Below are 12,621 nucleotides of genomic sequence, written 5' to 3'. Positions count from 1 at the left end.
TGATATATACAAGGAATATTCAAGGATTTTCGGCAAATATATTTTGGGATTATTTTCGGATTTCTTGAGAATTTTTGAAGAGAAAATAGAGGAATAAGTATTGAATTATGACTCTACATACAAGGAGGCCGAAATATAGTCTACATACATGGAATATTTCAGCAAAATAAAGGTTACTTGCTCTCCAATTTTCATGCTATTTTCTTATTGGTCGAAGTGATATAATTTAAGAGAAATTCAAGGGAACCCTAGCCCTTTCCGTTCACTATATAAAGGAGGTTTGTGAAGCTCTTCTACACACCACAAAATTCATAATCAAAAGTCACAAACACTTCCCATTCTCTTCCATAGTTTCGGCAATTTCAAAGAAGTTCCAAGTCAAGGCCGTGAGCATCCATCCTCTCCATTCAATCAACCTTGCCGTGATCCTCATCCATTCCATCACTTACTATTATTTTCTTGCGTCCTTGAAGATCAAAAAGTGTAACCATGAACACAACTTTATGTTTTCGGTTTTGTATAAGAAAGTTATTTCAGGTTTTTATAAATTTCGATTTTGGTTTTCTTTCTTGGATTGATGATTTGTGATTTCTTGTGATGATGAAAGATTGATTTTAGATATGTGATTTTCGAATACTATGAAGCATGTTTTAGGTTTTTGAATTGAAAAATTGCGATTTCTATATGTTCTTGCATGATTGTTAATTTCGAGCTTCAATCCCATCTTTTATGTGTTAATTGATCTTTGGATGCATACTTAGGTTGATGAGCATGTAATTGAATCTATATTAAGGTGCTAGCGTTCTAGGCTTTAATAATTTCGGTGGAAAACCTAAAATTACTTAGGTAAATTAACAATGAGTCTTGCATGCTTGATTCACGTTCTAACTTGTGTTCTTGACTTGAATTGATCAAACTTCCATGATTCTTAATGCGTTAAAAGTGTTTTTGTTAGTGATTAGCTACCACTAGTAATTGCATGATTAATAGGGTTAACTATGGTGCGTTCATCTAGTTAATTTAATTAAGGGAAGTAAAAAAAACTTTGTATGTGTTCATCTTTGTTCTTGATCAATTCTATGCTTAAACATATTTTGATTCGTGATTTGATGTTTGAAACTTTGCCAACGTGTTAGTAGTAGTTAATCCTATTTAATTTCGTTCCATTTACATATTTCTACTTGATTTTGGTTTTGATGTGTCACATGTATATATTTACTTAGTTGTTAAATTAAATAAATCCTAAATCCCCTTACTTGTATTTTTCGTAAATATTGTTTATAATATATAGTTTTGTTTTACTAACGTTTTATTTTTCAGGAATTAATTAAGCCCTAATCCCCGGTTGAGAACGATCTCTACTTATTCTTACTACATTGATAGGGTTTTAAATTGAGCACTAATTTTGTGCAGGTCACTAACACAATGTGATATACAGAACCTACATTAGCTGACTTACATATTTGTTCTTGGCAACCTCCTTGATTTATTCATGATTATCATCCTTGTGTTTCTCTCCCCAATTATGTATGACTGTATGAGCAATAACTCCTTGCCATCCTCCATTAAACAAATATACATATATATCACTAACCAGTTAACTGTCCATTGAAATTTTGCTTTTGAAAATTTGTAATTTTGCTTTTGAAAATTGAAACTAATTTCTATTTACCTTTAGAGGCCACCAAAGCATATTGTACATATGGTCGTGCTCCGGCTCTGTGGGTATGCTGGGGGCATATATTGGTTTGCAGAATTCTTTTGCTCAATTTCCTTCATTATAACAATAGACTATTATTGAACTTTAAGGTTTTAGTTAGAAAAATTGACTAAAGAAAATAAGTAGAATGTATACAATGCAAGACTGATTGGTGTATATGTTGTCACATAGCCAGTGCCAATGTGAGATGGGTCTCTCATTCCAAAGATATGTATTAGGCAAGTTTACTCGTCCCAACTCAGGAGACCCAAATGCTTTCTACTCCTTCATCAAGTCTTGAACTGAGAGTAGGCAATAGACATTTTGGAATCCATATATGCTATAATAAACCTCATATGAAGATTAAATTATGTACCGATGATTTTGGCATAAACAAATGTAGAAAAGATATCTTATACCTTCCAGAAACAATGCAACTGAAGATCAGTGATGAGGTAGCTGAATGATCTTTAACTCAATTTTGGATAGCAAGCCCTGAGAAATACAAAAAAAATAATAATAAATAAACAAAACAATGACATTCGGTAAACTCTAATTCATATCAACAAAGCAAAAAACAAAATTTCTTTAATCTTGTAAGGACACCTAAAGGTACCAACATAGCAATATTATCCCTCCTATATATCATAATATAATTTTAGCTTACAAGTGTTGAGATTGATTAAAGTTTGTTCTAATGCAGGTGGTTCCTCCCATTATGTACACATATACAATAGAATGAATTACAGACATAGTGAAACAAGAGAATGAATTAGCACCAGAACCCTAGCCTAAAACCAGTTTGTGGATATTGAAATGAACCCACCCAGACAATATAAAATCAACACAAAAGCACACGTTTTAAGATCCTTGCCTTCATCTTCTTACACACAAAATTGAAAACCTTTTCACAACCCATAAACAGAGAAACATGATAAAAATCCCAAATTGATAAAAGAAAAGAGAACCCAGAGGACGAATATGGAAAGCCCATACATCAATTCGCAAGGATATATGAATTATGAAAGATTAAACCTTAACCAGAGAGAGAGAGAGAGAGAACCTGAATACAAGTATCGTCATGTGAATTACATCAAGAACGGGAGAGATGAAGAAAGGTACATGGAATATTGGTGATTTTGAAAAAAGGTTTGCTCTCAGATTCTGAGAGATTATTAAGAGCTCTCAGTGGATATGGTCTTTGGAGTGTGTGAGAGGAAGCTTCTGCTGTTCACTTTTCGTCTTGACATCGACACAAGAAGCAAGGATTTAGCTCATTGTATTTACTAACATACAAGGAATATCTTGTATCCTTGCAATAATTGTGCATAAAAAGTAAAGAACTTAGCAATTCCTTGCATTAAAGCATTAAGTGATTTTCATTTAAGCGCTAAATGCTCCCGCTCAAAACAATGCAAGGAGAGTGAAAATATGTACAAGGAATTTATGGGTGGGTTCTAAAATATCTAGAAGCCAAATGCAAAGAAATTGGATATTCCTTGCATATACTCTTAAACAATGTAAGGGACGGTAAAATTCCTTGCATAACCATACCAAATACAATGAATTTTCAGTCTTTGCATATAAACCCGTTGCAAAAGCTAGAATTTATTGTAGTGAGGTTACTTTGCTAATGAGGTATACCTAATTGTATATGAAACTGGAAACATGTTGGTCTAAATATAATAGGATTAGGGAACTTTTATGGGAGGCACCTAATCCTCAATGCCTATTTATAGACCTTGATCCCTGCTCTAACAATCACTTACAAGCAATCAAGTTCTCTGCCCCATTGGTGAGATTGCCTTCATCAAATTGTTTAGAGGAGAAGATCAAACATGTCTTTTTCAGGTTAGTTTTCTTATTCATGAATTTACATCACATGTTCTTGTATTGAGTACAATTTATAATTGCATATATGTTTCTTAATATTCTTACAATTGTTATCAGAGCCTTTGTGCTCAATCAAGAACCATAGAATAAAAAATACAATAAAATAAAATAAAAACTGCTTCTTGTATAAATTAAGTTTTCGTTAGGCCTCGCTTCATTATCGTAGCCCATAATCCACTCGGAGACAAACCCAAGACCCGCTTTAGTAAGACAGTCATTCATTCCAAGCTAACCGTTATACCCATAACGGTCAGCCCCAAATTTCATTCCCAAATTCTAAGCTAGGTTCTTCGATGGCGATTTCCATCATGTGTTTTCTGCCTAAATCTTCTCAAAATTATGATCGGAATCTTGATCGAACAACCTTAGATGCTGTCATTCGAGCCTTGGATTAGTCCCCCTTCAGTCCACAAGAAGCAAAGATTTGTGTCCTAGTATGTTTTCTACTTTACTAAATAATTTTTCGAAGTAAATTGATATAAGATTGAGACATGTTTTTCACTCTTTGGTCTTGTTGGCTTATCTGTGATTATGATTATTTGGTCCTTTGTGAGTATTCGTAGTTTACTGCTGTGTATATATACATATATATCCCACTTGATTAATTATGTATTCTGGGTTTATTGAGCTTTTGCTATATATCTCCCTATTCACTACTAAATTTATGCGATTGTTGTGTGTTTTGAGTATTATTGTTCATTGGCCAGTACATATCCTCTATCTCAGTATTTCCTGTGATTAATTGGTTTGTGTCTACTTCTCCTCGTAATCATTATTTACTGTTTGTATTACTATTAAAAATGTAAAATTTCATATGTTCTTTTGATCGGTCTCTCCTTATCAAAAAGAAGCAAATAAATTTTTGTATTCTGGTATGTTTTCGTATTGCTAAAGACAAGCTTTGAAGTGAACCAATCTTAAATATATAAATTCAAATTTGTTTTGCCTTATGTTACTTAGCTTTGTTGGCATATGTGTGATTACGTAATTGATCAATTATGTGTTTTGGGTTTCTTGTACGTGCTTCTGCATCCAAGTATTGTGTGTTCACTGCTTTATGTTTATCTCCCTATTCAGTATATTAAATTTTTTGTGAACACTCTAACAAAACTCAAGACACAAACTTCAAATATTCTCTTGATCCAGTTTAGTTAAATTTTTCACATATAATATTGTCAATAGCAATCTCATGTTAAAAACTTTAATTAAACCTCAATATTGGATTAACATCTTGTGACATTAGTTTTAGAAGTTGGAATCCTTGCTCCCCATAGGAGGTTTAAATGATTATGGCTCCTGATATTGATGTTAGCATATAACAAGATTTAAAACTTGCCTTCAGAAGGTGAACTGAACTGTCTTCTTGCCACCCTAGGTGTTGACATGTTCTAAACAACCTATAATTGAGTTTTCATTTTCTGGTTATGATTCTGTTAATGTCTATGGCCCAGTTTGGGATGATTTTGGAGCTGCTTTTGGGGCTGCTTCAGTTTTTGGGCTTATGGTATGGTGTTTGGTAAATTCTCTAGAAGTTTCTTTTGGTCCAAATAGCTTCTCTCGGAAGCTAAAAGTGAGAAGCAACCAAGTGCTAGCTTTTGAAGTTTCTTCTGTGGAAAACACGAAGTGAACAGTGCATCTCTAATAAAATTTACCAAATTACCTATTCTATCCTCATCCTTTTCTAACAATTACATTGAGCCAGATAAGGTTGCTTAGCGTATCCATTCTCTCTTCCCAGCCTCCTCTACCGTAAAAAACATATCTTCCCCTCTCTCTCGAGATCTCTCTTTGTGTCTCCCACATCTTCAAAGCCTACCAATATTTTCTCAGTCACCGCTTCTCTCTCTATCTCTCTCTCTCTCTCTCAAACTCAGCAACAAATTGAGCCGAAAGTTTCTATCTATCTTCAGCGAATCAAACTCACTGTAAGTCTTCTCCATCTCTCCCCAAATTTACAGTGTATTGCTGTTGTAAGCTTCGATTCACTACGCTTCTTATTCTTTCTCTCCTCTAAAGTTCTTACTTTTACCCATATGCGTCCCCTGCAAAACAAGTAGTAACAGATTAAAACAACTCGCTTCTGCCCTGTTTCTAGATTTGGTCAATTTGTGGTATTTTGGGTACTAAATTTCCGCATGCAGAGACGGGGTAAGTAAGATTCTCACTCTCTTTCAATTCAATTCTAGTCCCTCCAATTATTTCACCCTTTGATTTCATTTCTTTGATTATGATGCTACCTGGGTTTTTTTTTTTGCTACTGGTTCTTTTATATGTATATATTTCAACCTTTGCATATTAGTGTCAAATTGATATATTCTGGTCCCTAGTTCCAATTACAAATTGGTCATTGAATCCTATGGTTTGAAACAAATGATATATCTAGCTCTTTATTGTGGTCAACAGCTTTGTTTTGTGAGGATCATGTTAGGTGTTGGATACGGTACTTTATAACAATTGTTTGTTTACTACTAAGCATGTGTTATCTTTAGATGGGAAAGAAGAAATCCACCAGTACTGAAAATGAGGGATCTGGAAAACCAAAAGCCACATGGCTTGATGAGGTAGTAGCTATATTTTGTGATATATATAGCTGTTAAGGAAGTGGCCAAGGGAACAGACCTGGTACACATTTTGATAAAAAGGGATGGTCAAATGTTATCAAGGCCTTTGAGGAGTTAACAGGAAGGGATTATGATAAAAGGCAATTGAAAAATAAGTGGAATTCACTTAAAAATGATTGGAAATTGTGGAGTTCACTATTGCATAAGGAAACTGGTATTGGATGGGATCCGGCTAGGATGACTGTCGATGCACCTGTTGAATGGTGGGAATCCAAAATTCAGGTGTGTATTTTTCCTTCTTTGCTTGTGTTTTTAAATTTTTTTTTTCTAGTATGAATTCTGTTTTTATCTTTAGTTTTAAGTACATCAAGCTGCAACAAAGAAGGTGCATAAATAAGATAAATAAATAAAGGCAGTTGCTTGGGTTTGTCACTAAACCATAAACATGTCAATGCACTTTTGTTTTTTTTTTTGAAAATATGGAGCTGCTTGTGTATCAAAATTTAGCATGCACTGTTCTCTGTGATGCTAAGGATTGTGAGTTGATAGTTGATAATTGATGCTAAGGTTCTCTGTGATGCAAGGTTCTCTGTGCCTTTTTAATTCAGAAAAGGCAAGTGTTTGATAATTGATAGTTGCTTCCTAAAAGTAACAGTTTTTTCTGATTATTATAAACTGGTGTGATTCTTCTCTAAAAGTAGGTGGCAATCCCTATAGGTTTAGATTTTAGTTTGTAAATTGAATATCCAAAAAACTTTTAATATTGGAATTAGGGTCCCATCTTGTTACAGTTTGTCTGCATTGACTCTAAAGAAACGTATGGAGCTGCATGTTTATTCTGTAAGAGGTAGCATAGCCCTAGGTCACTTTGTCATGATTCCTTTAGCTAGTATAGATATTGAAGAGGTTGTGGAGGATTCTGAGCATAACGTAATTTCTGGAGATGATGAGGAGATAGACCAGCAAGGTAATGAATGTAGAGGGAAAAAGAGAACAAGTGTGGAGTGCCAAATTGGGCCTAATAAAGAAAAAAAAAATAAAGGAGTTATGGGAGGGCCAAAGAGGAAGAAAGAAAAGATGGGAGGTGCATCGAAATTGTCTAAACAAATTGATCGTCTTGTTGAAGTAGTCGAGAGTAGGAGTACAACAACATATGTCCGTAATACTAGTACGGAACAAGGAACTAATATTCAGGAGGTGATGCGAGTTGTTGCAACTTTACCAGGAGCAGAAACTAGTACCAAGCTGTGGTAGTTTGCAACAGAGTTGTTCTGCTCTCAAGAGAAGTGAGAGATGTTTTCCATTATGACAGATGCTAATCTCGAGCTTTAGTTTCTGATTCTTAATAAGAAAAAAGCTGAAAATTAAGTAGGCTGATCCTACTTTTTAATAAGATGCATGTTGCTTGTCGTTTAGACCTAAGCTGAACTCCTTTCTATTTTTGTGATTTTCCAGGAACTAAGATTGTTTGATGTTCATTGTCTACGGTACTTTATTTTACTAAGCTGAAGGTGATATTGATGCATCTTTTAATTATTGCTTTCTGTTTGGTTCTTTGAAGTTGTGTTTGCTGTGAATGATTAGTAAGTTGTGTTTGCTGCTCCAGTACATATGATATTATGTATATTGCTGAACTCTTTTATCTTGCTATTCCGTTTTTATCTTGCTGCTCCATTACATGTTTATGCTTTCATTGTTACAACCATTTTATAGTTTGAAATTTGATGAACAAGTATAAAGTGGCAGTTTTGTTTTGTGAAGTATGGATGCTTCTGGAGATGAGAAGGAGATATACCAAATTATATGTGTATGTGGTCGTCTTATTCAAGTCTATCTTGAAAAGTATATTCAGAAAACTCCATGTATGACAAGCTCCCAAATAGGTTATATTTGGTTAATGGAAGTGTTAGAGGGGAATGAAAGTAGGTGTTATAATGCATTTAGGATGGATAAAAACTGATTCTTAATGCTATTGAATGATGTTGAGAAGGTGTTGAAGGGTTCAAAAAACATAAGTACCGCTGAAATGTTAGCAATATTTCTCTATATTTTGGAACAAGGCCAAACCAATAGGAATACACAAGAACGTTTTCAACGTTTCGGTGAGACGGTTAGTAGATATTTTGATATAATGCTCAATATTTTCTATAATATGGCGAAAGTGCTCATAAAGCTAGAGGATCCTGAATTTACGAGCATCCCAAATGAAATTCTAAATGACTCAAGATACATGCCTCATTTTAAGATATGTATAATGTTTTGATTTATATGCTTTGGTTTTTTGCTCCATTTAAATAAACTCAATTTGTCATCATCATCATATATATATATATATATACATACATACATACATACATATGAATGCTTGCCGTTTTGTTATCCAACATAATAATTTGTAGGATTGTATTGGCGCTATTGATGGTGTTCATGTTCAAGCTTCGATTTCTCCATTGGATCAAGTGCCATACATTGGCTGAAAAGGAACACCCACCCAAAATATTTTAGCTATATGCAACTTCAACATGCAATTCACATTTGCATGTGCATGGTGGGAAGGCACTGCCCATGACAGTAGAGTATTCTTATCGGTTTTCCGCAATCCTCGATCGAATTTTCCTAAACCCCCATATGGTAATTTTTTTACCTAGATTGCACAAAGAATAATCCTAAATTATATCATAATCAATCATTCATTATAATTTTTCATTTCAGGAAAATATTATGTAGTGGATGCAGAATACCCACAAATGAAAGGTTTTTAGGACTGTATAAATGTGAGCGGTATCACCTTCCACATTTTCGTAGAGGTGATGAACTGACGGGTCATAATCATTCACATTCTTCACTTAGGAGTGTTATTGAGCGCACTTTTGGGATATGGAAAAAAAAAGTGGAGTATTTTACGTGATATGCCAAGCTTTCCTTATGATAAACAAGTGAAAATAGTTATTGCTACAATGACTCTTCATAACTACATAAGAAGATATGCTCAACAAGATCATGATTTTGATGAAAGTGAAAATTACTCAAGTGAAGACAACAATGAAGAGATGGAAGACAATGCACATGAAGAAGATGGTCTGAGAAGACAAGAAATGGAGATGTTAAGAAATACAATTGCACAAAGTCTAATGAATGCATCTACTTAGCATTTAGTTGCAAAGTTGTATTGACTTTATTACATTTTGTGTAATGTTTCCCATTGACTATGGTGGGGGAATGTTTTGTGTAATATTCTCAACTCATTTGTATAATATTTAAGGGTTTAATGTAATTTTTTATTTGATCTAAGCAATATATAACCAAACAAATTACAAAAAACTAAAATTGCTTATATAATTTGTAGAATTAATATACATATTGAGATAAAAGTGATGAATTGATAATTTGAACTAGTGTACAAGGACAATACATGAGAATTTTTTTTAATTTGGTATAGTTACATAATCAGAAAACAAAGTTATGTATTTTAGCAGCATCTTTTATCATCTATGCCCATTTTGGTAATTATACAGAACCAAAGCACTTTTTACTTACAACTTACCAAACAGTCAAAAATTGCTTTTGGTTCACATAACACTTTTAAAAACAGTTTACCAAACGCATCAGCTACTTCTTCTTGCAGCAATATCAGAAGTGCTTCTTCTCACAACACAACAATCCCAAACTAAGCCTATATGTCCTTTGCCACTCTAGGTAAGGCAGACACCTTATGTATTATTTGGGGGGCACTTCAGTTTAATGCCATGAATTCAAATTTATAAATTTCCTACTAAATCTGGAACCTTTTAATGTTTTTGCTACAACCATTAACCTCCCTCTTGGATTTCATCAAATTGAGAGCTTAAATAGATCAAATTATAAAAGATGGAAGCAGGATATAGAGCTGCATTTAGGCATGATAGATTATGACCATGTTCTTAAGGAAGATCCACCAGCTGAACCAACACCTACTACCAACAAGGATGTGAAAGATAGGTACCATCAATGGCATAAACACAATAGATTGACCCTAGTAATTATGAAGAAATCTATGACAGAAGCTGTGAGAGATAGTATACCTGAGTCTGAGTATGCTAGGGAATACTTTAAAAATGTAGAAGAAAAATTCAAAGTGACAGATAAAGCTGAAATTGGAAACCTGATGAATACTCTCATTACCATGAAGTTTGATGGAGTTGGAAGCAGTAGAGAATATATAATGAAGGGTATTGATGTAGCTGCAAAACCCAAGGTCCTAAATGTCAGTATTGAAGACACCTTCTTTGTACACTTGCTTTTGAATTCTCTACCTCAACAATATAGTCAGATGTAGTCAAATTACAATACGCAGAAGGAGAGTTGGAGTGTAAATGAATTGGTTTCAATACGTGTCCAAGAAGAGGATAGAATTAAGAAGGGAAAGAGGATCAGAATTAACCATGTCAGCAAGCCTCAGTTTAAGAAGAAATTCAACTATAGATCAAACCAATCAGGTGCCTCATCTTCTAAAGTTTCTCAGGGGTCTAGCAACTCTTAAAATTTTAAGAATAGTTCTGTAAAATGCTTTTTCTACCGAAAGCCTGGACATGTCAAAAAGGATTGCAAGGGTTTCAAAGACTGGCTTATGAAGAAAGGGATTTCTAAGGAAGAGGATCCCAAACAAGGAGGCTAGAAGTTAAGGCAGTTGGTTTGTTTCAAACTCATATGGAGATCTTATTAAGTTTTTGATGCTTTAGATTAGTGGGAGGATTTAGAATTTATTTTTCTTGCATTATTTGATTTCATTGCTGTAGACTTCATTCAAATTTATTAAAAACATTGATTTTCAGGTTCCTATTCAGTATTTTGAATCTGCACATTTCTGACTTAAGAAGTATTATTGAATAAGTTCTGCATTTGTAATGTTTTACTCGAGTATTATTGATTGTTTCATTAGCCTTATTTGCAGAAGTTTTCAATATACTGATGAAATTTGTGTTGAGCTTGGTTAAAAGCACTAAAGTTACAGATTCCTTAATTTTCAGAATCTCTGTTTTGGATCGTTTTCTTGCACTGCATTTTGTAAGAAAATCTGAGTTTCATATGCAATTGTGCTCATGTGTTCTGTGAAATATTACATTGTGATTGCAGGGTGCAAATGCTTGGTTAAGCATTATGTTTTCTGTGGGTCAATATAATGGATTACAGAATGACCGAGTGTTGGAATGAATTTGATGATGCTAAGTATGTCTCTGTGCACACTTCATTTTTGCTATATCTGATGCAACAACTTTTATTATTGTTTGAACATTGATAGTCCAAGTGGGAGATTGTAAGACTTAAAGTGGACTATCAATATTCATCAAGTATTACAATAACTAAGCTGCATACTTGCGGGACAAGCATATAGACATTCCTAGTGTTCATCGGTTCATGTTGGATTTCCTATTGATATCAGTATTGATTTAAGAGGTTACTTTGCTAATGAGGTATACCTAATTGTATATGGAATTGAAAACAGGTTGGCCTAAATATATATATAATAGGATTAGGGAACCTTTATGGGAGGCATCTAATCCTCAATGCCTATTTATAGACCTTGATCCCTGCTTTAGCAATCACTTACAAGTAATCAAGTTCTCTACCCCATTAGTGAGATTGCCTTCATCAGATTATTCAGAGGAGAAGATCAAGCATGTATTTTTCAGGTTAGCTTTCTTACTCATGAATTTACATCACATGTGTTCTTGTATTGAGTACAATATATAACTGCATATATGTTTCTTAATATTCTTACATGGAGTTAATCGCCTTAATTGCGGGCCCAGCGAATTCATCCTAAGAGAAAATTTCCAAAGCTCAAATTTCCTCTCTGGGCTCCACAAATTTCTGTTTGGGTACCCTTCTTTGAATTTCATTAAGGCCTTCCTTGCACTGAAAGCGTAGATGTGCTCCTATAAGAAGATCCTCGTTCCTTGTTCAGAGTCTGCATCTCATCTCGTCGATGACGCCGACCCGCCCAAACGAGGACTTAGATCTGCATCTGTCTTGCAGCCAGTCCAGTGTTGGGTCTTCGCGTTGTGTGCCCAGTGCCTCGCCCGCTGCTTAGAGCCTAGCTTCCAATCTCGCCTACGTGCGGTGCCCCCAGCGAAGCTCAAACCGGACTCCGAGCCTGAGGTACCCTGCTGCTAAACTCTCTCTCTTCTACCTGTGATTTGTTTTTTTTTGGTTCGTGACGCTGTCATCAAGTACTGCCAATGCATGATACTGAATTTCCTTGAGATAGACGGGTCTCTCCTGCCATACTATGTGGGCTCCAACGGCGCCCCCCCCCCCCCCCCCGACTCTGAAGCTTCTCATCCTCGAATGTTTTATTTTTCCTTTGCTTTTAATGTTATGTCCATGTCATAAGGTCGTGTGGGAGGCAATCGCTTTGATTTCTTTCAATTTCCAGCTTTGAATGTTCTACTTATGCTCAAATAATATCAGTTCATTAATTTAAGTACA

General features: G+C 34.6%; 1 protein-coding gene across 1 annotated transcript; it reads left to right on the top strand.

Moving 5' to 3' along the window:
• The first annotated feature begins 4,881 nt into the window (after positions 1 to 4,881).
• Positions 4,882 to 7,407, top strand: LOC133726250 (uncharacterized). The gene is made up of 6 exons (XM_062153766.1): positions 4,882 to 4,899; positions 4,968 to 5,096; positions 6,082 to 6,153; positions 6,256 to 6,435; positions 6,762 to 6,766; positions 6,927 to 7,407. Exons 1-6 carry the CDS (start codon positions 4,882 to 4,884, stop codon positions 7,405 to 7,407), a joined length of 885 nt encoding a protein of 294 aa, XP_062009750.1.
• Positions 7,408 to 12,621: the final 5,214 nt, after the last annotated feature.

This window comes from Rosa rugosa, chromosome 1, assembly GCF_958449725.1.
Source record: "Rosa rugosa chromosome 1, drRosRugo1.1, whole genome shotgun sequence".
Classification (NCBI taxonomy): Eukaryota; Viridiplantae; Streptophyta; class Magnoliopsida; order Rosales; family Rosaceae; genus Rosa; species Rosa rugosa.
The sequence above is the reverse complement of the archived record's forward strand: the minus strand, read 5'-3'. Positions and strand labels throughout refer to the sequence as shown.

Coding starts and splice junctions, on each gene's coding strand:
- LOC133726250 (XM_062153766.1), top strand. Junction 5,097..6,081: donor CTTCAGTTTTTGGGCTTATG/GTATGGTGTTTG, acceptor TGTTATCTTTAG/ATGGGAAAGAAGAAATCCAC. Junction 6,154..6,255: donor AAGCCACATGGCTTGATGAG/GTAGTAGCTATA, acceptor AATGTTATCAAG/GCCTTTGAGGAGTTAACAGG.